The sequence below is a fragment of the Thunnus thynnus genome, chromosome 13 (assembly GCF_963924715.1).
Source record: "Thunnus thynnus chromosome 13, fThuThy2.1, whole genome shotgun sequence".
Lineage (NCBI taxonomy): Eukaryota > Metazoa > Chordata > Actinopteri > Scombriformes > Scombridae > Thunnus > Thunnus thynnus.
The window spans coordinates 15,081,003-15,107,298 of NC_089529.1; the positions used below are offsets into that span (position 1 = coordinate 15,081,003).

The following is a 26,296-nucleotide window of genomic DNA, read 5'->3' on the forward strand; positions in this document are numbered from 1 at the left end:
GTGGCCTACTAAATGGTGTAAAATGTCTTTTGAGGACAGGCTAGGGAACTCCGGAAGGACAGTTTAACTTTGGCTGAAGAAAAGTATTGCTCCTGAGGGATAACAATTTGCCCTCCACTCCCACAGGATGTGGGTCCTGATTAGGTCCCACTACCTCATTACAGAAAAAGCCTATAAATTTAATGGTCGTCTGTCAAGTAGTCTGTTGCTAGAGTGTACTGTTTCTGTGCAATTCGAGCAATTAGGCTAATTTCTATTCTATCCTATATTTCAGTTGATTTCAGCTTGACTCACTGTGACACAGATGACGGGGTAGCCGGCTGGTGGGTGGAGATTATCTGGTGTCCTGGTGACATCATCGTAATAAAGCAGCGACACCACATGAGGCAGAGAGGGGAAGGTGACGTCAGCCATGCTGTTGGTCTCCTCAATGTAAACTATCACTTTAGTTACCTGTTTCAGAAAAAAGAAGTCAGAGGTGAATGACAACTGCAGACACAGTGCTGTTTGTCAATCAAAACATCATGAATTACTATCAATGTTATAATGAAACTCATCACAGAACTGGATGTACAGGAGGATGATGATCTCACAGCCATGGCTGATTCAGGGTTTTTCTTTTTACCCTTCTCTCATTTCTCTTTTTCTGCTTCTTTTCTTTTTTTTCTAGGATAATCTATTATTTATTGTAAAATGTTTTCACTGCTTTTTCAGCTGCAACTACAGTAAAGTGGTGCTGTTGTCTGGACCAGGACACCCTTGTCAAAGAAATCCCTGATCTCAGCGGGACTGACCTGGATAAATGTGGGTCAAATCAGAAAAGATAAAAAGTTTTTCATCTCTTTACTTTTTCATCAAGCTGAAATTCCATAACTGTCAGTCTCGATTTTGTTTGAGTGGTGTGTGATGGCTGGGTATGAAAACATTCCTGACCTGAGTTTCAGCCACCATGTTTTCATCAGGCTTCAGGTGGAGAGTAAAGGCTTCTCTCATCTCTCTGACCCCATCATATAGCACCTCCACCTCCACCACATGTTCCTTGTCCCCCTGTTTGAACTCAATGTCTGGGCACACACACACACACACACACACACGGATACAAATACACACATATCAGGAAAATCAGTTTAAAATGTAGCTGATTTATTGTAAACAATTCACACAATACAGCACAAACTTCAATAGCACAGGCAACGTGAGTAACTTTTGTTGTTGATTTTTCTGTGGAGATAAAAATAGTCATGTGACATTGAGGCCAACTTCTCTGAATTTAGTTTTCCATAAAAATGAAAGCCTCACAGGTTAGCCTAGTTCATGTTTTATTGCTTCAGAGGAATATACACTTAGCTAAAAAGCATCGAAGGTTTCTATTTGCATAGTGCCAAAGGTGGTCCATCTCCTTTTGAGGTACAGTAAGTATCAGCTTTGCATTAGAAATGTGCTGTGCTGAGGAAATATTGTGCAAAATGGGAAATTCAACACTGCGTGATTCAAAAACTGCTGGGGATACGTGCACTATTTGAACAGTGGGTAGGCAGGTATGATTTGAATAGACTGAATGTATTCATAAATATTTCAAGCCTTGATTAGGACACATTCACTGTTCTCAATGCTGAGTGGATAGGAAGGAAGGTTTCACCCTGCTGACAAAGCATGAAGACTGTTGAAATTCAATTAAGAATTACATGACCCTCCACTGGACTTTTGCTGAAATTACCTTTCCGCCATTTGGGATAAAATTAGAAATCAATGACCCTTGCCCAAATAAATCCCTATGCCCACATTTATTAATTCAACATTCCTATAGGGAGCCTTGTTTCACACTTGTCAAAAATTGTCTTATTAGGTGCAGGAAATTCATAAAAAAATCTTTTCGAAACATATCTGCAGGCCAATGAAAATAGTATTTTGTATCCTGGGAAGTTTTTGACCACTACTGGTGCTGTAGAGTAATGTCTTGATGGGTGGGTGCCTGTATTTGCATCAGATGTTGTACCAGCATGATAAAAATAGATGAAGGTCGCAAGCCAATGAAAACAATGAAGGTGTTAACACACAATAGAAGGCATAGGAGCTGTTTTATGGGGGAGGAGATGCATGTTAGGCCATAAACTGCTGTAATAGTAGTTTTTAATGTTTTAGCCTATTTAGTACAAATTACATTTACTTTTGCTAACCGTGCCGGTGTGTTTTAGATTTTTGGATGATCTAAATCAGTTACTTAACTCTTGTGAACATCAAGTGTGCATCATTTTTTGTTAAAGGCATGTTAGAGGTGCGTGGGTTTGCTGTTTAATTATAGCTTGATCTGAAAAGTCTCTGCTGCCCATTTTGGTGAGAAATATTGCTGTAAAGAAAATCAAGTTTGTTTACTATTAAAACACCACAATACTGCTTTTACTATCATAGCCATAAAATGATGCGTGTAAGGATTACCTTGAGACACAGGGTAGTAGTCCTCTCCTGAAACTGCTGAGCCGTCTTTGGTGTGAACGCGAACAACAGACACCTTTGATGTGTCACCCACTCGAACTACGGGGATCTTTACAGTTGCCACGGCGCCGGACTCCTTGGGTTCACTAACACTGAACTTGGTTTCCAAAAAGCGGATGATGGGTTCTACGGAGCACCGAAAGGGAAGAAAATATAATCAAATACTGGCCCATTGTTTGATTATGGAAATAAACCTTGAATTATCAATTAAACAACAATTATACATTAAAAACATTAATGTATACTAGGCATTTATGTTTCAGATTCATAACTCTAATCTTTACAATAATTCAGATAAATAAAAAACTGGATTAACTGATTTTTATATAACCATCAGCTGCATTCCTGATTTATCTCCACTTCTGTGTCAGCCCTCTTCATCTCACTTACTGTCAGCTGTGTCCTTGATTTTCACCAGGGTCTCATTCAGAGCTCCCACTGATGCACCAAACTGTGAGTCGCTTTTCGGGTTCCCTAAGACCAACCGCAGCTCTTCTCCTTCCTCGTACAGCGTGTCATCAACCAGTGACAGAATACAAGGCTTCTCCGCCTCGCCTAGAGTGTACAGTGAGATGGTGATGACGGGACATGTCAAAAAATTTTTGAGGTAGAAGAAAGGATAGAATGACATCTACAATAATTCTTTTTGCAGCATGTAACACCTTATTTATATAACTATTCTCCCCTTTATTCTGTTCCTTCAGAGGTTTTGGAAGCTGTGTGTACATATTTTGTAAAAAATAATACTAAAAATTACAGCGCAGTGGGTAATGTGTTAGGCATAGTTAAACTTGCAAAGTACTGTTGATTTTGGAAAAAAAAAAGGCGACAAAAAACCTGAAAACACCTGGGGGAGCTGTTTATTTAATTAAAAGGGTGTCAGCTATCAAGATACAAGTTGATTAAAAAAAAGAGAGAAAATAAGTGTGATGTATTTGTGTGATTACTGAAGTACCTGGTAAGAAAGTGATGATGGATGCATCTGTATTAGGTCGCTCGTCAAAGTCTGAGACAACCTGTGCAGCTCCCTGACGGGTGTAACAGCGAACAGTGGATTTGTGTCTGATGTCACCACTGCGGTACACTGTGGCTGTGATGCGACCGTCATGCTCCTCTCCAAAGTACACCGGCTCACGGAACTGGACCTTAGGCACTGTCAGACAACCGCTGAGTTCAAACATCATTTATAACAAAGGCAGTAATCATGTGTCTCATTCTGTCTGGGCTGAAATCAATAGATTAAACTGATTTTAAACATCAAATCAAATAACATAGCTGTCACGACAAGCTCTTTTCTGACTAAACATTGGTTATAAAGGTTTGAATTGGTGCAATTCTACTAACTAATAACAATAAAACATATACACACAGCACATTTCAAAGAAAAATATGCAATTAAATATGCTTCACATTAACAGTAAAGAAAAAAATAAATACTGTAGGTGAGAAAAAATATACATACAGTAAAACAAATCACTTACAGTCAGACACAGAGTCATTGATGAAGACTGTAGCCTTCCCAGGTTCTCCCAGGATACCATTCACTGCCATGCGTAGGACCAGGTCAAAGCTCTCAGTCCCCTCCAGCTCCGGCTGTCCCAGATCATCCAGAATGGTGACCCTAAACGTCTGCATGCTGACGCCCGGAGCAAAGTCCAGGTTACGACTGATGCCCACATAGTCAATACCGGCTGGAGGAAGAACAGAGTGGGATGATGGGTTGGAAGAAATGACAATGGAGTTAACATACAGGAAGCAGACAAATGATCTTATTGGTAAATTCAGTCGCAAGCAACACTTGACTCTATGACAGGGAGCTTACCTTCTGCAGAGACAGGCTCGGCCTTGCGAGAGCGAACGGTGACAGTGCCAGTTTTAGAAAGATCAGTTCCTGTCCTCCACACTTTGACCTCCACATATCCATCACTCTCATCCACGTGATACTCCACCTCTCCAAAGTAAAACACTGGAGCTAGAGAGCAAAGAAAATAAAAAACGAAAGAGACAGTAATCAAGAGTCAATCTTGTGTATTCTACGTTACAGGTTCATAATTCCCTGTTGTGATCCCTGTCTGTCTTCACTGATGCAGTTTTACTGTGTTTGACATCCTGCCATGAATTTCCAGACTCTTTTGATCAGTGCGCATTTGGTGCAGATGATTTGGTCTTTTTAGTGCTCTAGTTATCTCAATAAACCTCATATCAAAGTGCTAATTGATGCCTGTAGCTGACAAATTTAATGGCATTCAACATCATATAGTGACCGCCTTCGTAGCAGAGTTTGTATTTGCGACCTTGTTACTTTACTTATTCTTAAGTCTTAATGCTACTTGTCTTTTCTCCTTATGCATGCACCTGAGGTAACATTAGACATGTCAGCAGCTGGGGTCAAACAGCGACAGCCCATTAGTCTGAAGTTAAACTGCAGGGAAGCATGACCTTTCAACCTCTCCTGGCCTTTCATCCCACCTCATTGTTACCATTCTTCTGACAGAAACCACTAAGTACTTCCAACAAAAAAAAGATGCAGTTAGCACTGAAAAACAAGGCCTCTGTGTGTGTGTGTGCGTGTGTGTGTGTGTATGTGTGTGTCTTTCTCTGAATGTTGTATAGTGAGATGGTGAGACACAGAGAGAAAGCGGCCCCCTAGACAGCTCAAAGGCTTGTTTGAACTGGCATTGTTTCCTCAGGCAGCAAAGGCAAGACAGTCCAATGTGTTTGACAGCTTCATCTTTCACAAACCCCCCTGTCAAGTCAAAAAAAACTGACAGGAATAAAAGTTCCTCTGTTTGCTATTCTCTCTCACTCGACTCCTTTCTTATATTCTGCCATATAATCCAAAAATAGCATGCATATTTTCTTTTTTTGTCATGATCAAACACTTTTTTTTTCCTGAATATTACTTAACTGATATATGAACTTTCATATTTTATTTATATATTTTAACTGGGCCAGATGACAGAAGCTAAGCACAGCATATTTAACTAAGGGACTGAGGAACTTTACTGCAGTTACATTTTGACTCTCAACTCGACAGACTAAGTGACAGCCCAGGGCAACAACATCTAGTGAGTATCACACATCAAGTGCAGCCTGCGCCCTCTCTCTCTCTGCGTCTAAAGACTCGTTTACTAATTGCCTCTGTCTTTCTCTCATACCTTTCCCTCCTACACACTCGTCTTCACTGAACAGATGTAGCGCTGGTTTGTAATGCTAATAGAATTTCTGTATTTGCACAATGGCAGAGTACAAGGAAAATTACAGATTGTGTAGGTGGGAAAAACGTGAAAAAACATTGGACCAAATATGCTGGTAAACAATGCAGGGGCTGTAAAGATTTTTTTTGGGATGATTATTATTGTTAGTATAATACATGCCTCAACAATAGTGGCGGAAACGCACTGTAGCACATCTGTAAGCAGTATGTAAGCAATCTGGCACACATTCCTTCTATGATCAGAGAGGAAACTGCTGTTAATATACATGTCTGCATTCACACTTCCCGACTGCGCCCGGGGACGACAAATTCTCAACACGTTGAGAGGGAGCTGAGTGATGACTGATGAGTGAGAACTGCATCCTCTCTCCCCTCTGGGGCTACGCCTGTGGTTTAGCACTCTGAAGTGTGTGTGAGGACTTGGGAAGGTGTAAAGCCAAATTGTGATAATTACTATGTGTGGTTTGTCCATAGCCATTTGTGTGTCACTGCACCTTTAAGTACAGTTTATAGAGCATTCTCAGCTGTTTAGAAGGGCCCCTTGCTTCGGAAGTTGGTGACTGTTGTGGTGACATCTTGTAGAAATTTTGTCTTTATATGTTTGCCTGGGACTTAAGGTGCTTGTCATTCACTTATACCCCTATATCTTCATTTGACAGTAGACAAGCTAAAGAGTATATGTTTTTTGATGTGTATATTACAAGCAATGCTACTTATTGCTAAGATTTGGGGGGAAAAAAACAAAGACATGTAGAAGTGGTGCAGCACACTATATGGGAAGAGAAATGTGGACACAACTTAACCATCATCTAAGACAGTGGTTCAAGACACTTTATACAGTCACAGGACAGGAAAGTTAGGAACCTCTTATCTAAGATGTGATGATATCATTTTTGCCTCTTTTTTTGATTAATTTGTTTCTTGTTTTAGTTTCACTAGATGCTAATGTGCAAGCTGTTGACAATTTCACCATTTCTTTCCTTTTCGTTTTTAAATGCATTTTTATACTGTATGTGGCAGGAGGCAAAATTAAGGAAGAAAATGAAGAAAATGGGAGATATGGGATTTGCCAAAATGTCCTGCTTGCATGCTAATTAAGGATATGCGGACGATGGGATACATATATGACAGAAAATTTAACAATACAAATATTCTGTTTAAGAGTGGCGACTAAAGATGGTTGTGTGTTGCCCTATAATGACAACAGCTGAAACAAAATCCCTCTTGTTCTTAGTCAATCTCACTCCCGCAGTGGATAATAACACCACTTTTTATCTACAGCGAGTGCATAATGTACGAACAAGTGAGCAATTCTGCTGCTTCCAGAGTGTAACCAAAAGTAAATTCTGTCTTAATATTGAAATGAGGGGATAGGTTTCCAAGAAATACTCTGAGCTAATCTACAATTCTACAAACTCAGCTGTGGCCATATGCACCCGACCGCGAGTGCCTGAATGTCCTCTCTCCTTGGCAGGGTACAAGGAAATGACAACACTCACTTTGAGTCAGAGTGTGCAGCCATGCAGAGCGCGACGCTCAGGGAGACAGGTACTGTAGAGTTTAATCTGATAAAGTACTAAATCTAGCAGGCACCCCTGGGCCTTTTTTCAGCAAAAGAGACAGAAAGAGTGTGTGTGTGTGTGTGTGTGTGTGTGTGTATGTGTGTGTGCATGAGATGGGGAGAGAGAGTGGTGGTAGTGGAGAAAAATATGGAAGGAGAACAGCAGACTGAACTTGACTTTGACCTGGGGGAAGGAAAAATGGGGCTAGAGAGCACTAGCAGTCACACTTAGAGTTTTTCAAGTGCATTTCTCACCACTTACCTTTGATGCACAATTTGAGGTCTAACTCGGTGCGCGCGGACACGTAGACACATATTCACGCATGCACAGTAGACGCAGGTAGCCACGCACGCAAATAAACACAGAACGTCACGACTCTTGTTTTGCTATTTTCCTTGGTGAGTTGAAGTTGTACGTAAGTGAAGGAGGCTGCAGCTTGACTGCCTGGGCGCAGGTATTAGAGCACTGTCAGACGGTGTTTTATCCTCTGGGAGGCTAAAAATGACACATCATCTCTCACCGGAGTCAGGCTTTCACAAACACATTTCCATTACTTTGAACTCAGCGCCACAACTGAAGTCTTCTGACAATTTAGTAACAATCAGGGAGGGTGTCATGTTCCTGCCCCCAGATGCCTCCACACACATATATATACATATATTTAATTTGGCACAATTATTTGTATCCCTAATTGAGTTCTCGTCATTGTTTTATATATCCTTGCCTGTAGTCTGGCAATAGAATGACTTCACGTCTTCACTGACACTATTCTTTCTGACAGAAACTATTTTAAAAATGACTAAATGAAAGTGCCATCAAATAGCTAGACTGTGAGTATTGACAAGAAAATGTCAAATGTCTGTGAAATAAGTCTACATTCTTCTAAGATTTCATCTTAATCTGATGATGGACACACACCCTGACATTTCCATTAGGCTCTGCAAGATAATTGTGGCCCCACATGCTACAAAATATTGTATTGTATTGTACTACTGATGACAATCAGATCCTCAAGAGTTATTCTGGATGGCAGATACAGTAAATGTAGATGCTCTTTTTCTACCACAGAATATTGCAAACTAATGAGATAAATTTACATAACAAGATAAGAAAACACTAGAACGAAAAGGACCAAAACATAAATTCAGAGAACAGCCATGGCCATGTTTATACATCTGGAGCATTGTGGCCAGTGAATGCAAATTATTTACACTGAGCTGTACTGGATGTAGCTCAATTAGACTTTCAATCTTATTTATTTGTTGATACATCTTCCTCAGAGCACATTTTAAAATGTTGGCTAGCACTGCGGTGCTTCAAGTCATACTAGTATTTTACTAGCAATAAACCAGGGCAACGTGGTGCATGGGGTGCGCTTGTCTACTTAATGCAAGATGGGTGGGTGGGTTTGATATATACAAGCATGTACAATGAGAGCCACAGTGTACATAAGGATAGGGAAGAAGATATTCTATGACTCATAACTTCCTTGACACTATTTAAAGTACATAATCTCTATGATGTAAACTCAAACACTGCTGGTATTTGACCCAAATCTGTTACACAACTGCTCCTTCATGTCTAAGAAAAAAACATGACTTTTACTGTAACAATCTATAGCATTGCATTTCACAAAAAAAAAACCTTGAGCAGAGTAGAACTGATATTCAGTCTCTCTAAAGTGAATCAATGCAATATAGTGAGATGATGGAGAATGCCTGTAGACTGGAATAGGTATTTCCCAGCAGGCTTTTATGTCTCAAGATAAATCCTCTACATATTTCCCTACCTTTCAGAAAATGCAATCTCCTCTGTCCATATGATGCTGTAACACGATTAAAGCAGACCAGGGACATGTGTGATAATGAAGTCCCACTGGACTCCTGTGCGAGTCTCAACTGTAATTAAAAACTGTCTGAATGATAGCAAGAGAGGAGTTTGATTCCATCTGTCTGCTGTGGATACACAGGGTCTATGTCAGGGTGTTCCCAGCACTGCTTTTCCTGCATGACTCAACACCCAGTATGTTTTTAAACAAGCTTAATTAAGGGAACTTTTGCAATGTTGAGACTCCAATGACAATTCACAAACACCACAACTTCTTGCACTGTTAATTCACACTTTGCGGTTACATGTGTGTACATGCAAGTGTTGTTTAACCTTAAAGGTCTACAAAAACCTGAAATAAATTGCATTTTCTCTGCTTCTCTTTGGTGACAAAAAGCCTTTTGCAAAGTTCACTAAGACCTTTCATCCGTGTGATTTGGATACATCACATTCAAGGGGAAAAGTGTTTAACCAAAGCTTCATTTAATTTAAAACTTTTCTCTATAAAGTTATTAAAACTTTCACAGTAAGACCACTGGAAATAGAAATACAGGGGAAGTAAGTAAGTACAGAAATGAACTAGTCTAATGACCAACTCACTGACAGACAGACAGATACTGTACATACTATATCAGTGCAGCATCATCATGTCTTACCATCATCCATATCTTCCAAGATGTTGACTTTCGTAGTGGGGTAGTGCATTCCCAGACGCCCCCCGACAGGCAGTGACAGAGTGACGTTGAAATTCTCTTCTCCCTCGTACAGAGAGTCATCGATGATAACCACGCGACACTGCTTCTCCCTCTCACCCTTGTCGAAACGAAGGATGCTGCTGTGCTCCTCTGGGCGTGAGATGTAGTCAGAGTAAGACAGCACGGTGGTGGGAATCGTCCCTGAGGCAGAGCCTTTAGAGAAACCAGCAAAGGAAAGGTGAAGAAAGTGGCAGGAGTTTGGGGAAAAATGACGAGATCTAAATGATTGAAAGTACATATTTAAAACATTGTATTTGTGAGAGACATCAGAAGACTTGAGCTTTTCCTATAATAGATCTACTGCATTTGAAGTAGTAATTTTCATATATGCATATTCATATTAAGCTGAATTTGATGTGAAAAGGGGTGTGAAGAAAATTCATAAGGGGGTGAGCACATCAAGTTAACAAACTTTTGTGACAATCAGTAATAAGACGCATTTTTTTCTTTCAGTTGAATGAAATTCAGACTGTTAATGTAGCCATTATAACTTGTGAAAGTTTGATCTTCCATTATAGCAAGCCCATCAGGTCAGTGTATTAGTTTTTAATGAAAGAGCACAATGGGAAATAGACCAACCCCTAAGGTTTTGTTAAAATGAAAAGCTGTGGTGTGGCCACTACAGCATTTTGACATTTAACAATAGTGCCTTCATTAGGCTAATCAGTGTGTGCATTATCCATTCATGAATTTAACTGCGTGGGGAGAAGGTACAAGCTGAAATATGTAACTTTTCACACATCACCAGCTGGAAGTAAGTCATTGAAAGAACGATCACAAACAGAGTCAAGGTTGTTTGGAAGCATTTCTTTGATTTGAATTAACTACCGCAAAACTTGGAACCAGGCTAACAGCCAAGTGTGATACTACTGAGGTTATGCTGCCAGATGAGATCTGTGAAAATGCAAATGCGGTGTGAATTGCATCTCTTCCTGTGTGCCAACAGACTTCACTGGCACTGTCTAACAGGATAGGTGCGACAGGTGTACCTCAAACTCAAGACATTAACATTCCATTAAAATAATATAGATATCAGCTTTAAATGCACAATCTGTGATCCAAATGTAAACAAAAGGCTAGGCTCTACCAAAAATCAGACTGAAACCTTTTCATTCTCAAATCGATTGGCAGTTCTTTTAATAAATGCAGAATCCCTAAATGAAAATTAAATCAGAGTTACTGTTGTCATTTGTACCTCATTTTTTAAATTATGTAAGTGAATTTAAGTTGTCAAAAATTATCCACTGAGTCCTTAAGCGACAACACCCACCATCTGATATGATCAGTTTGACAAGCAAAGCCAGCAGGCAGGCAGACAGGCAGACAGCATACACTGAGGGTAAATGGGTTAGATGAGGTGAAAAAAGGCTAGTGCATACCCTGCTGAGTGTAGCAGACCACCATGAGTTCCTGGCTGATGTCTCCACTGCGGTGCACTGGAATGAAAAGCTCCCCAACATCCTCCTCCACTGAGTGGATCTGCTCAGGGAAGAACACAGTCGACTCTGTTTGGAGGAGAAGAGAGAAGAGCGGAGGGAGTCAGAGGAAAAAAGAAAAGGGTAATGATATGTATAACAATCTGCAAAAACCCACAGAACATTAGGGCATCAAGGACTGAAACAGGCTTTTGTTCTGGCTCAGCATTAGTGACGTGCAGCTGACTTTTTTAATATTTTTATTCAGATCTATTGAAGTGGTGGTCCTGCGGTGTGCTTATTCATATTCAAAAATAACTTTCCATCACAGTTTTCGGTTTGATGCAACCAGAGGTGCTCTTCAAAGAGACCCCTCTGGAAGTTTTTCTTACTGCCCGGTGTGTTGCAGACAATTACATATGCAAGCCTCTCAGTTCATCCAACAGAATGTATCAGTTGGGCGTTTCGAACATCGACTCTTCTATACACAGAGGGGTCAGACGAACCATTTCTCTTATTTTTTTTCTCTACTCCTCTCTCCGTCTATGAGAGGAATTTGTGATTGAGAGAGAGACTCAGAGCCAGTGAAAGCATCATCTATCAAAACGAAGAACTTACTGACATTATAGAAACAATAAATGTTGGAGCTATTTTCCACAGACGCACAGGGACCAATAAAAATACTAACAGAGCGGACTGAGTTTCAGCTCGTCCCAGATCTCCCTGTGACTTTGTTCACCCTCCCCCTCTCTCTTTGAGTGAGTGGATGAATGAGTGAGTGAATGATGGGAACTGCAAGACACCCGTGGTTTGCTTGTGCTACAAAAAAGTTGCATTAAAATGGCAAGAACTGGAGTGTGCAAAAGAGATTTGGAAGTTTGATTCAACACCCAGCCTACAAAAAGAGATCAACACCTGAGATGACTCCTTGGGATGGAGTCATCAACATAAAACAATCTTGCGCACAGCAGGGGATCAAACATCTCTCTTCTCCTACAGTAACTCTCACTAAATCGTTCCCTCTCCTCTCAATCTTCTCCCCTCTCCTCCATTTCTCCTCTCTGTCGCTGTCCACAATCTGTCACTCCCCAGGGGGGTACAGGAATTCATAGCAGGGGATTAGGGTCCACCGCTTACCTATTACACTCACACACACACACGGACACACACACCGCTCACTGTACCTTGATTTTCTTCTCTCTCTCCACACATATACTGCACACCTCATCTCCTCACAGTTCTTTAACATTTCACCTCACACTTCACCAGGGGTGTGCTGGGAAAGAAATTCAGCCCTGGACTTATCCTCTGGACCAGCCTCTGTGGGTGGGGGTGGAGGGGTGCTCGGGTCAGTGAGGGTTGATTACATATGTACAGTATATAACTTGGTCGGAAATGGCCTCATGCACACCCCAAATGACAGGCACTAAGAGAGGGCCGGTAAAGAGACAGACAAGGCTGGTAAAAACTTTATGTATTTTTTTGACGGTCCACCGGCCCACCAATGCAGTGGATTTGTCTCGGTATCCCAGATGGTCATTTTAAAACATTCATGGGGAGAAAAAAAAACATGCTTTTACAGAGGGTGTTAAAATAGTGACTACTGCAAGCTGATCTATCTATTGTCTTTCCAAAAGAAAACAAAACACACAAAAAACTCTGGCTTTTGTTTCTAAGCCTAGAACGTCTCCATTATTGATATTATCATGAATATTCTATGGATGCAAGGATATTTTCTTTGTTTCTACTATCTGGTTGTTGTTGTAGTAGTTACGCAATTTACACAGCACCAGTTCGTATTGCTGGTTATTCCCATCAGATATACAGTATTTCTAAAATGTAGCTGTAAATGTAAAACAAAACAGCCTCTACAGACTTACAGTTAATGACACCTTTTAACCTGTTTCTCTAATCACAGTTCAAAGCAACAGCAACCTCAGAAACAGGAGGTCCTCATTTAATTTGCCTTACATTACTCAGAGATTTTATATCCTAACTGAGACAAAGCTTGTATAATTACACAAGAGTGTGCTTGACTACAACTGGCCTTATGGTTCCAGACAAAAAAATTACAAGGGAGGAAAACTTCATAATTTAGCTGAATGACCTCGGTAACTGCTCCAAAATTGAAGAGTTACTGTTTGAGTGTGTGAAGATGTTTCTTTATTATGTGCAAACAATGATAACAGCCCCACTGATACATAGTGTCCTTTCTGTAGAGGAAGCAAGAAAGATATTCCTGACTATGGCTAGATTCTGACACTGCTTGCAGCACACAGTCAAACAGCAGGCTGCCACCTTCATCTTTAGTCAGCACTGTGCATGGATTATATATGAAAGAAAGTCCTAAAGTTTTGCAGGAGGAAAGCTAGGGTCTGTATCTGCTGAAGCCTTGAGACTGGATGCAAACACGCTATAGGACAAACCCACTCCTCATTATTAATCAAAGTAGCGACAGGCTTATAGAGAGGGTATGCATTCTTACAGCTATAAGAGAAAGAAAACAATATTGAATAGCTCTAGGCATTTGCACAGACAAACAGAGACTGCCTATGCTATGAGAACAAATTCAGCTTGTTATGCTTTCCTTAATTTTGAAACACTTTTGGGTAAAGCTTAGTGATCCTCTCTCCTCCTCTAAAGCTGATATTAGCCAAGCTGACATATCCTCTAGGGAGCGAATCTCCAGGCTAACCAGAAGACCAGACAAAGCCAGTTTTCATCATTAGAGAAAGAAGCTGGAGTACAGCTAACGCCACAGGCATAGCTAAAGCTTCACTGGCCCATTAGAGTACAGAGTGGCACATCTCTGTCACATTAGACTATCCCCGGAGATAACAGAAAACAAACCAACCCCTGCCCTCCACACACAGCATAATTAACCCACAGGGGAGGATAGACTGAGGAGGGAGAATGTGAAGGGTGGTGGGGGGGGGGGGGGGGGGGGGGGGGGGGTGTCAAGACAAGAGATAGTGAAAGACAGAGAATGAGAAGACAAAATGAGGGAGATAGTGTGATGGGAGCAGCTATTGTGTGTCGCCATAATGGAAGTTTCAGTGTTTCCATCTTTGTTGCACATCTATAATTACTTAAAAGTTGTACTGAGGGAAGGAGCAATACATAAAAAATGTGAAAGTTGCAGAAGAGTAATCTAGCCTTGATGGCACGGAGCAGGCACTTTGTTGCACTACTCAATATTTCATTATTCAATTTACAGACATAGACACAAAGAACTAGGAGGGTGACAGATCACAAACTATTTAAGAGAGAAGGACTGAAGTTTTGTGAGTATAAGTGAGGCACTTTCCGAACATAGCCATTAGAGTTCAATCAATGTTCACTGGTAAACAGCAATATCAGTACTTTAGGAGGACCTCTGATTCAGCCCGATGAAAATGGACAAAAAATGAACTATAATTATGCTGTTTTTTCTATTGTTGGATTTTAGAAAGTATGTAACTGCACTCTGTACCACCAGTGAGTATAAAAACACAACAGCAATGGAAAAAACAAACGTCATGGCTATAACAAATCTCTACTAGCTATCATGTCAAAACTATATTTCTCCTCCTTGCCTGAGGGCAGATTTGACATGGCTCTGTATCTACAGCAGACAATGTTTATATTGACGATTCTTCATTCTGTGTGTGTTATGTCTTCACACAGCAAATGTGATACACGGCAAAGGGTTGTGTATTTCTCATTGAGTTGTAAGAGGAATATGGGATTTTGTGTGGTGGAAACTTCACTGGTTCTGCAATCATATTTGTCTGTTCAGGTGGGAGAAGCAAACACTTCTCTTATCAACTCAAATCAATCCTCCATACCGTCTGTCTGTGGGGTCTGATTTTGATTTAAATTTGTACAGTAATAAAGAAAATATTGAATATATTTGTTTGACTTAATTTGCATCTTTATACGGTATGTGTATTCAGTATCTTGAGAGTCATTTTAGTATTCTGTGTTACCTCCAAGATAAAAATATTCAGACTAAATGTGCAAAAAATAAAATAAATTACAGCTTTTATAGTCTGTTGTGATGTAGCTGTGGATAGAAATATCATATTGTCACCACATGAATATCAAGAATATTAATCCTAAAAATATCCATGTGCATGCTGAGTGCACACTACAATGTATGCATGATCAGTACTGACCATCATTGGGATCCAGGATCTCAACTGTTGCTGCGGCAGGGAACTCCAGCACTCCCATCACCGGCTCCGATAGCAAAATCTGGAAGGTCTCCGCCTGCTCGTACTTCCCGTCAGTCAGGATCCGAACCCTCCATATGGCGCTTGTCTGTCCCGGGTTGAACTGGACCTGCCTCTGGGACTTACCCTTGAAATCCTCATCCTTCTTTGCACTGCCATCCTGGGTTCCAATGCCTGAGATATACAAACAGCGATAAAAGTGTAGAAAAAGAAAGAAAGGACAGGCCAGATGAATTAAAAAAATAACAGACAGACAGGTAGAAGTGGAGACGAAACAAAGAAAGCGAACATGAAAGGGTGACAGGCAAGAGAGAGAAACAGATAAAAAACAGATTAGATATTCACACCCTTTAATGTTGTTCAGAGAGTGGTGAGAAAAAGAGTGTTGCGTCTATTTTTCTTCACTGATCACTTACAGAGCCTCAGGAATGTGTGAAAATGAATTTGTAACTGAGGCGTTTAAATAAGCATATTCCACCTTACTGAGATGGATTACCTACCATGGCTGTTTCCCAAGGGTTATGTGTCTGTGTGTGTGTGCGTGTGTGTCACATCCTTTTCTCTTCAAATATCTCCTATTCCATTCATAATAGGTCTTTCATGTGAATCCACTTCACGATCCATCTAACATTCATGCTCATCGATACACCTTCAAAGCAGGAGAGCTTACTTGTACCACTGGGTTTCACATCAAACACACATCAAGGACGCCCAGGTGGCATAAGCCATATAATGTATTACATATGGAAATAGGCTATTCATGTTCCTTTGTCTAAACTCACAATGCCTCATAAGAACAAGACAAGCAGAGTAATGCTGGGCTGATGCATGTGCCTGAAAATACAAAGGATTTGTTTCCTTTTTTTTGTCCAGACCCTCAAAAAACTGCACAAACAAGCTGAGAAAAAAACAAGTGACAAGCACATGCAGATGAGACTGGATACATTAGATCATACACGCAGTAAGATCTGAGAGGTGAGTAATATGTGCAAAATTTAAGCTGAAAATAATCAAACTCACGCAGGAATACAAACACAGTCACACTCATGCATGTAACTGTAGCTGTAAGGACCTTCAGTGACTGTATTCATTCACAACACCCAGACTAGAGTGGAAATTCATAATCAAATTAGTTTTTGGTGTTATGCTTTGCATTTCTGGGTTCCTTTAATTGCTATGTTGGTGATGCCGGACTGACTGGTCCAATTCACTGTCTGGCTTTGACCACAGCAAAAACATCTTCCTAGTTGAACAATATTCAACAACAGCACAGTTAGAAGTCCAAAGAAACCAAATTTTACTCTAATGCAATGCTGCCTTATCTTGCATTTGGCTGGATCAAAAGATCAGCTGCAAATAAAATATAGCAACCTCTTTCAATATATTTTTGTCAACCACCCTGCACGTAACACCAAGGTATTATTATTTCTCAGCCTCCACTGTTTCTCTGCTTTTTAACAGCAGGAAAATCTAATGCTGCCGCTGTTGCTCACTGCCGCTGCATTAACACAACATGAAAAATGTACTTCTCTGGAGGCAGTGGAAGTTTTTCTGAGAAATCCGAGACATGACTAATGGAAGTTCAGTCAGGACAGCTCTTGGTTTGCTTGTTCACTGCTGTGAGATCATATCAGCCAAACCTGGGTCAGGTTTTCTTGTGACGACTTAGGTAAGGGTTGTACAAAGCTGTGGGTACATCCGAAATATAAATCACAATACTTCATCATAAATTATCAGCACTGTTCATCAAAACTGATTGTATTAAAGTAGAAGAGCATCTGAGGGTGTAATGAAAATGCCACCAATACTGTGCATTTGTAAGCTTAAATCCACATCATGCTTATCACATGAAATAGGGTTAAAGAGGTTTTGTCACAGTCCAAGGACCTTCATCAGTTAAGTTGAAAACAATTCATCCTCTGGGAAGCATAAATGTACCAGTGGCAATCTGCCATTCAATTGTGATAGTTCTCAGAGATGAACATTTCTGTTTGATTGTGGTGGTGGCAGATAGACCAGCAGGGTCACCAAAACATTTGTTCAGCACCATGACTATCAAGAGCAAGTTTCATGGCAATTTGTGCAGAAATTGTTTGGATATCTTGCTGTGGATATAAGTTTTGTTTTGGTTGGAAAGACACACTAACCAAGAAATATTGCCATCTTTTGGCTGTGCTGTAAGCAGGACAAAAACCTCTGAGGGAGACTTATATATAAATACAGGTATGCTGTTGATATTTATAGTCCAGTCATGAGTAATAATGTAATTATCTTAACTCTCATCCTATAAACAGTGAGTTGCAGCTAAAGCTGCAAGGATTAGTTGATTGATCAATTAGTTGCCAATTATAAAAGTAATCACCAAATATTTTAATAATTGATTCATTTTTTGGAGTCATTTTTTAAGAAAAAAGTCTAAATTCTCTGATTCCAGCTTCTTAAATGTGAATATTTTCTGGTTTCTTTAGTCTTCTATGAGAGTAAACTGAATATCTTTGGTTTGTGGACTGTTGGATGGGACAAAACAAGACATTTGAGGGTGTCAGCTTGGGCTCTGGGAAACAGCGATTGACATTTTTCACCATTTTCCTGCTGAACAACTAATTGATTAATTAGGAAAATAATCAACAAATTAATCCATAATGAAAACAATTGTTAGTTGCAGCCCTAAACACAGCTTTATAACAACTAAATATCATCCTGATGATTTTGATCCTGGTTGATTGGGTGACACCTATAGTTACTGGCCACAGCGGCATATAAAGTACATTTTGATAATACAGATCCCAAACTTTCATTCAATATGATGTGTATCAAGAGCAGCTACTCTGTCAGGAATGCAACACATGTATCTCTTTAGATGTTGTCTGACACAGTGATACTGAAGTCATGATTGGTTGTCTTCTGCATTACATGAAATGTGTGCATGCACTCGGTTTGGTCTTTTGCTAAGGAAATGATCCATGTCCAGTATGTGCATGAATCATTTCCTGTGAATCCTTTGTGCATGGGTATTGAATCCAGTGTGAGAAAGGCAGACTCCGAAGACTACTATATATAGTGGCAATTACAGAATGCAAATACTTTGAATGGCTATTGTTGAAAAAAATGGGGTTAATATAATGAAAATCTTGGTAATGCTTTAATTTACAGGTCCCTTCATTCTATACTAATTTCCTGGAAATTGTCTGAGTAATTTGCAGGTATTTAATGGTCAATTTTTAGGATATTTTACAGGAAGGGGGTGCAATTTGTTACACATTATGAGAAAAATATAAAAAAGTGTTTAGTTGGTGAGTGTCCACTCATATTTGGGTTCATGTGTAGTTGCTCATTTGCAAAAATCCTTAATAAATAACACTTAACAATTGTTTACTAGACAGAAGCTAATCTCCTTCCAGTGTCAAACAATGAATTAGCATATCAGATTGTTTCTTAAAAAATAATGACTAAGCATCTATTAACGATGTCAGTAACACCTAATTTTACTGATCCTTTACTTTCCTACTAATTTCCAGGACATTTTTTAAATAATTTCCTCAAAGTAGCTTTTACTGTTTATTCTTAGGACATTTTCTTTGAAATGGTTATGTTATTTGGTAGTATATGACAAATGCTCTCATTACAGAGTTTTTAAGGAGGTATCTAATATGTTAATACGTAGGTTGACATACAAAACTACACACTGAAAACTAAATATTTTCTGTCATTCAAAGAACTGTTAAGAGTCTGATTTATTAAGATTTTTTGCAAATTAACAACTATGAAGTCAAATATAATGACTGAGTACTTCCCAACTATGCCAACCTAACACTTTTTTTCTGTTTTTTCTTATAGTTTCTCACAAATTGCACCACCATTTTCTAAAATGTCCTAAAAATGAAGAGACCAGTAACATAAAGCATGACCAAAAGACAAGTAAAGTGTCTTATAACCACTGATTTCTGTCTCATCTGTCTACCCTGATGATCAGTTGATTCACATCAAATAAAAACCCACATACACACACACCTGCCTAGAGGAGAGAAGAAGTGTTGATCTTAAATGGGTGGAGCCTCATTGTGCCACCCTTACTGGACTCCCTGGAGAGAAGAGACACGCCTTGCCTCGGGTCGCTCTGGGGTTTCTTCTCAGCAGGTGGCTATATACCCACCCGAGGGCTTTTGATCTTTATTTTCCTCAAAGCTACAGTCCCTTGTGTTTGTGTCTCCACAACACACACACAAACACACACACATACAAAGGGCTGCACACAAACACACACATATTCTGTTTATAGCTGAAATCTTTTCTTCTTTCTGTTTAGTATTGTAGTTTATTTCACTGTTGAAAGCAAACACTGCAGTAAGCTGAGTTTGGATGAGTGTAAAATATACAATTCATCATAGAATTTATGAGTGCAAGTGCCTTCATGCTCATTATACTATAAAGGTCATTTCACATCAAGGCAGCTGAAGTGGGGATCTTTAGAGAAGACATTCAGGGGGCAACACTTTCTAATATCTCCTGGTGAAAAAAAATCAACTCTCTCTATTCACTCTGCAATGGCAACAATAAAGAGGCTAGACTACAGCCCACAGGAGATGACATTAACCTGGCAAAAGCGCATCTTGTTAACAATCCTCCATTTATCTCTCAGAGTATGGACGCAGCTGAGAAGGATGGTGCACAAAGAAAGAACTCTTAAAGGAATGAGCTTTGATTTATGGAAGGAGTAGAAAAGAAAAATGAGAATTCAATGCCATCTTGTTTCCCCATAGGGTTCCTATATTACTCACACAGCAAAGAAGACAGGAAGAGGAGGAAAGAAAAGGAGAGGCGTGGAGAGGATCAGGACTTGAGAGTGGCGGGTTTCGTGAAGTGAACAGAGCAAGAAGATGTGACAAAACAAAAACAAAGATGGAGAGAAACCAGCAGAGACACACCGCAATGTATACAAGGTGCACACCAAGAAGTGAGAAAATAAAGACAGAGTGACAACAAACAGCGAGTGAGTGCCGCGCTGAAGTGAAACAGAAAGGAGAGGAGAAGGGAGATACACAAATGGAGAGTGGGAGGAGGAAAGACAGCCTGTGGCACCCACCCAGGGCAATAAAGCAGTGAAGGAGCAGGAAGAAGGGAGGTGGTGTCTTTGATGAGGAAAAGCAGGTTAGGAGCAAAAAGGACCAAATGCTCTTCACAGTGAGCTGAAGTGAGACAGGATTATGGATGAAAAAAGGAAAGAAGGTGAGACAGGTTAAGTGGGTTGACAAGTCAGTGGGACGGTACCACTGGGGGACAGGACAAAGTGACAGAACTCAATTAGAAGAAGACACAGCAGGTGAGGAAGAGGGTGCATGCCCATGAAGAATTAAGTTGAAGGTTGATATCTTAAGGCTTGTCGTTGAGGAGATTTGTTCTTTCATGAGAAGTGAGAAAGTGAGGTTTGAAAACGGTAGGGAACCTATCTGATCCCTGTGCTCTGGTCCATCCCCATTCTGCCTGAGCTGTGCTTTGCAGGGGCATCTTTGAACCTTGATCCTCGATCTCTGCATTCCTCCTTCACAGATCCTCTCTACCTGTACTTCCTGTTGTGATGGAGTTTGTGTAACAGCTGTCGTCCACCTTCTCCTGGCACCACATCGACTTTAATCAGCTAACCCCTTGCACTGCAGCAAGCTACTAACATTATCGCTCTGTCTGTCTATGTTTTTCCTTTCCTTTACCGGTTTTTCTTTTCTTTTTATAGTTACTAGATTTTTCTTTTCTATCATTATTTATCTTCTCATCTGCAGCTCAGTTTTTGTTGTGACACACACACACACACAAACACTATGCACATACAGTAGAGTCAGAAGGTATTAGGAAACTGATGTTTTTAATCGTTTTGGTTCAACTTCAGCATATTCAATTTGAAATTAAACAATGATTATGAGGTTAGGTTGACTTTGGGCTTTGATGGTGTTTCATATCAATATTGACTGAACAGTGTAGGACTTGTAGCCTTTTTCATACATAGTCAGCCAATTTTAGGACAATGCAGCAGGACATAAAAAAGCCAATAAACAAGGCAACCAAAGAGGTTTCATGGCCAAACAGTGGAATGTTTTCACCTGGCCAAATCATTCACCTGACCTCAATCCAGCTGATGCTGTGCTCCACTGCTGAGGACCAGACTGACGACAGAAAATCTGGCTGCACTATAGGGCTGGAAGAGCATCACCAAGGAAGATGCCAAGTGTCTGCTGATATCCGTGTCACTGACTGCAAAAGGATTTGCAACCAAATATTGTACAGTATGTGATGACTTTGACAACTATTTTCTGTTACCCAAAATATGGAGGTAGTAAAGGGTTGCAGTCCCTGCACTGAGTATCTCATGTGGGTGTAAAAACACTCAAATAAAGCTGAGAGTTGACACTTATAGTTATGTGATGGAGTACAGGGTGCACATAACTAAAAAGGTGTCCCTGACATAATACTTTCTGACTGCACTAATCAACAACATCATTGTTGTCACTGTTCTTTGCTTCAGGTGTTAATCAAAGATTGGCGCATGATTTTTTAATTTTTTTTTTGTGAGTTTGGAAGTTGCCTTTGTAGCTTTCATTCTGTTTCTTCAAAGTTAAATTACTTAATCTATTGATTATTTTCTCATTTAATCGATTATTCATGCCCCGCAAGTTGGATGTGAGAAGGAAGTGAAAGAAAAATTCTGGAGTGAGTAGGATGTAGTTGTGGAGAGTGAACCCAAGGAGGAGAGAATGGTGATTGGAGCAGACTTCAATGGGTATGTTGGTGAAGGGAATACAGGTGATGAGGAGGTGATGGGTAGGTATGGTGTCAAGGGGATGAATGTGGAAGGACAGATGGTGGTGGATTCTGCGAAAAAGATGGAAATGGCTGTGCTGAATATTTCGAGAAGAGGGAGGAGCACAGGGTGACGTATAAGAGTGGAGAAAGGTGCACATAGGTGGACTATGTCTTATGCAGGAGGTACATTCTGAAAGAGACTGGAGACTGTAAGGTGGTGGCAGGAGAGATTGTAGCTAGGCAGCATCAGATGGTGGTCTGTAGGATGACTATGGAGATCAAGAAGAGGAAGAGAGTAAAGGCAGAGCCAAGGATCAAAAGGCAGAAGTTGAAGAAGGAAGACTGTTGTGTGGAGTTCAGGGAGGAGTTAAGACAGGAGCTGGGTGGTAATGAAGAGTTGCTGGAATGGCTGGGCAACTACTGCAGAAGTGGTGAGGGAGACAGCTAGGAAGGTACTTGGTGTGTCATCTGGACGGAGGAAGGAAGACAAGGAGACTTGGTGGTGGAATGAGGAAATACAGGAAAGTATACGGAGGAAGAGGTTGGTGAAGGAAGTGTGATAGCCAGAGAGATGAAGAAAGTAGATAGGAGTACAAGGAGATGTGGCGTAAGGTGAAGATTGAGGTGGTGAAGTCTAAGGAAAAGGCATATGGCAAGTGGTATGAGAGGTTGGATTGTTTGACACAATCTTGGAAAGTGAGAGGATGTGGAGGAGTGGAGAATGAGTGTAATGGTACCGATTTTCGAGAATAAGGGTGATGTGCAGAGCTGTATTAACTACAGAGGTATAAAGTTGATCAGCCACAGCATTAAGTTATGGGAAAGAGTAACAGAAGCTAGGTTAAGAAAGGTGATGATTAGTGAACAGCAGTATGGTTTCATGCCAGGAAAAAGCACTACCGATGCAATGTTTGCTTTGAGAATGTTGATGGAGAAGTATAGAAAAGGTCAGAAGGAGTTGCATTGTGGATCTATAGAAAGCATACAACAGAGTGCCGAGAGAGGAGGTGTAGTATTGCATGAAGAAGTCGAGAGTGGCAGAGAAGTATGTTTGAGTGATGCAGGACATGTATGAAGGCAGTGTAACAGCGGTAAGGTGTGCGGTTGGAGTGATGGATGGGTTCAAGGTGGATGTGGGATTACACAAAGGATCAGCTCTGAGCCCCTTCTTGTTTGCAATGGTGATGGACAGGTTGACAGACCAGATCAGGCGGGAGTCTCTGTGGACTATAATGTTCGCGGATGACATTGTGATCTGTAGTGATAGTAGGGAGCAGGTTGAGGAGAGCCTGGAGAAGAGGAATGAAAGTCAGTAAGAGCAAGGTAGAATACATGTGTGAGGGAGGGAGAATAGGTGAATGGTGAGAATGCAAGGAATAGAGGTGGCGAAGGTAGATGAGTTTAAATACTTGAGGCCAACTGTTCAAAGTAACAGGGAGTGTGGAAGACAGTGCAGGCAGGATGGGGTGGGTGGAGAAGAGTGTCAGGACTGATCTGAGACAGAAGGGCACCAGCAAGAGTGAAAGGGAAGATTTACAAGAGGGTAGTGAGACCATATGAGTTGAAGATACTAGGATTTCCATTGGGAGTGACGAGGATGGTCAGGATTAGGAATGAGTACATTAGAGGGACAGCTCAGGTTGGACGGTTTGGAGACAAAGCGAGAGAGGTGAGATTGAGTTGGTTTGGACATGTGCAGAGGACAGATGCTGGTTATATTGGGAGAAGGATGCTGAATATGGAACTGCCAGGCAAGAGAAAAAGAGGAAGGACAAAGAGGAGCTTTATGGATAAGATGAGGGAAGACATGCAGTTGTCTGGCGGTGCGACAGAGGAAGATGCAGAGGACAGGAAGAGATGGAAACGGATGATCCATTGCGGTGACCCCTAATGAGAGCAACTGGACGAAGAAGAACAAGAATCGATTATTCATTTGGTCTGTAAAATATCAGAAAATTGTGAAAAATGTCCACCCTAAATTCCCAGAGCCCATAGTTACTCTTCAAAATGTTTTCTGACCATAGTCCAAAGCCCCAAGAAAAAATATTCACATTTGGGACATTTGAACCAGTGAATTTTTTTTAAATTTTAGCTCAAAAAAAATTTAAATTGCTTAAACAAATACATTTTTTGTTGATTGACTAATCAAATTACTTGAATATTATCTGTAATATTGTGTCTGACAGTCTCCAATATAAAATCAAAATGAAGCAATTTATGAAGTGAAGACGCCAGATGAGTGCATCCTCCAAACACAGTGCAGATTATGTGCTGTGGCAAGGAGAGAACTATCAAGGGCATAATTGCTTAACAGTGACACAAACTACAGCCTTAAAATGACTCAATTGATGCCAAACATAAATCAAAGGCACAATTACTGTGGCGGTATTGTATTGTATTGCATTATATTGTATGGCGCTCCTCGTATATCGCCACTGTGTTTATTGGTTCTTTCGCTCAATTTTTCTGTTCACCTGCCCAGCAAATTGAAATCTATGAAAGTTATTAGACTTTGATCCATTTCTGTTTTTCACCCTGTGTTGCCCTAAATTGGACCATGTTTCATTATCATAGCCTGAACAGGTATGTGCTGGGCATATAAACAGACATATACCTATATAGAAATATATAGATATATATTATATATATTGTGGATTTGGGTAATGAGAGAAAAATAGTGTTGTCAGAGCGACTCAGGTTTGTACTTCTTTCCCCAAAAGGTTACAAGTAAATATTGCTTCTCTTTAATCTTCCTTCAAACCATGCATAAAAATGACCAAAAACCACATCAACATACAGCATTAGGCGTTCATTCAAAAAGAGGGCTTAAAAGTGAGTGTGTGTGCATGTGTTGTGTATGTGGTCAGAGCGAACCAGGTGCTCACACACCAACTGTGCAAAGAGATGAGTCAGAATGCAAGCTTTCATGTGTGCCCAAGAGATACATTCAAAACCTTCCCGTGAGAAATTGCACATACACCCGTACGCTCGCACACACACACCCTTACACACACAGGTAGATAAGTCTTGAAGCTTACATAAACTGCTACACTGTGATGCTAAAACCTGACCTGACGATTAACAGGGATCAGTATGATGATGAGAGGCGGGAGAGAGTAAAAGCTGCTTACAGCTGCTGCTTCTCTCAGCGTGAACGAAGTGAAGCATGACAGGGCACGGCTAAGTCAGGGCTAAGAGAGTGTTCGGGGACATCATCATCATCATCCTTTTAACCTCAGAACCTGCACTAACACTCAGACATAAGCACAAACACATGCTGGACTGTAGTTTGCAACTTCATATCACCTCCATCTGACAGGTCAAACAGCTTATTAAAAACTCTGGCATTGATTCTTGTGTAGCTGGCTAATTTCTTGTGTTGCAGCTTTTTTCTTATTGTTGTGACTGTGCAGAATGATCTAAGTGCAGAGTTTGACACTAGAAGGCTGTTTTCACATTCATCTGTTGTAGAGGGAAAGTTTCTCTGTGTTCACCTCAAATCTGAGATTAAGGCATCATCATCTGTCACATCACAGCTAGTTTGGGAGTCCAATCATGGTGCAGTATGTAACTTACACGAGTGTGATGTAGAAACTCAAAGTATTTGCATATTCAGAGATTCTGTGTGGGTTTTTCAATGAGGGAGAAGGAATCATTTTAACTAGGTAATTGAACTTTTTTGTGGAAAAACAATGTCAGACACAAATTTGTCAAAGCATCATTTTTATGTGCAGTACGAGAGGGGATCTTCAAATTTGCTGATGATTCACTTATTGTCAGTCTTCTTGACAGGGGCGAAATGTTCCTGGTGTCATTGTTAACTGCTGTGATGAGACATTTTACAACCCATTATGGCTAATAGGCGAAGAGTAGCCATTCATTTGCAACCTAAGGTAGGCGAACACCTACCCTGTGTTGACAATGAGGTAAATTTTAAGAGCAAAATAGGTTTAATTTGGAACAAAAGGTAATGGCAATGGCAATTTCTTCTTCTCAGAAAATTGGCCACTTTTCCAAGGGG

At 40.4% G+C, this 26,296-nt stretch overlaps 1 protein-coding gene across 1 annotated transcript in view; it reads right to left on the reverse strand.

The window, feature by feature from the left end:
• Nucleotides 1–26,296, reverse strand: part of LOC137195672 (FRAS1-related extracellular matrix protein 2-like) — a 62,130-nt gene that overhangs the window by 10,753 nt on the left and 25,081 nt on the right. The window contains exons 4-13 of the mRNA XM_067608222.1: nt 15,427–15,657; nt 11,234–11,359; nt 9,756–10,007; nt 4,316–4,465; nt 3,975–4,184; nt 3,449–3,646; nt 2,884–3,048; nt 2,437–2,619; nt 934–1,064; nt 295–453 (exon numbers count right to left, since the gene is read on the reverse strand). Of these exons, the coding sequence (XP_067464323.1) occupies nt 295–453; nt 934–1,064; nt 2,437–2,619; nt 2,884–3,048; nt 3,449–3,646; nt 3,975–4,184; nt 4,316–4,465; nt 9,756–10,007; nt 11,234–11,359; nt 15,427–15,657 (1,805 nt within the window). The remainder of the gene's footprint in view (nt 1–294; nt 454–933; nt 1,065–2,436; nt 2,620–2,883; nt 3,049–3,448; nt 3,647–3,974; nt 4,185–4,315; nt 4,466–9,755; nt 10,008–11,233; nt 11,360–15,426; nt 15,658–26,296) is intronic.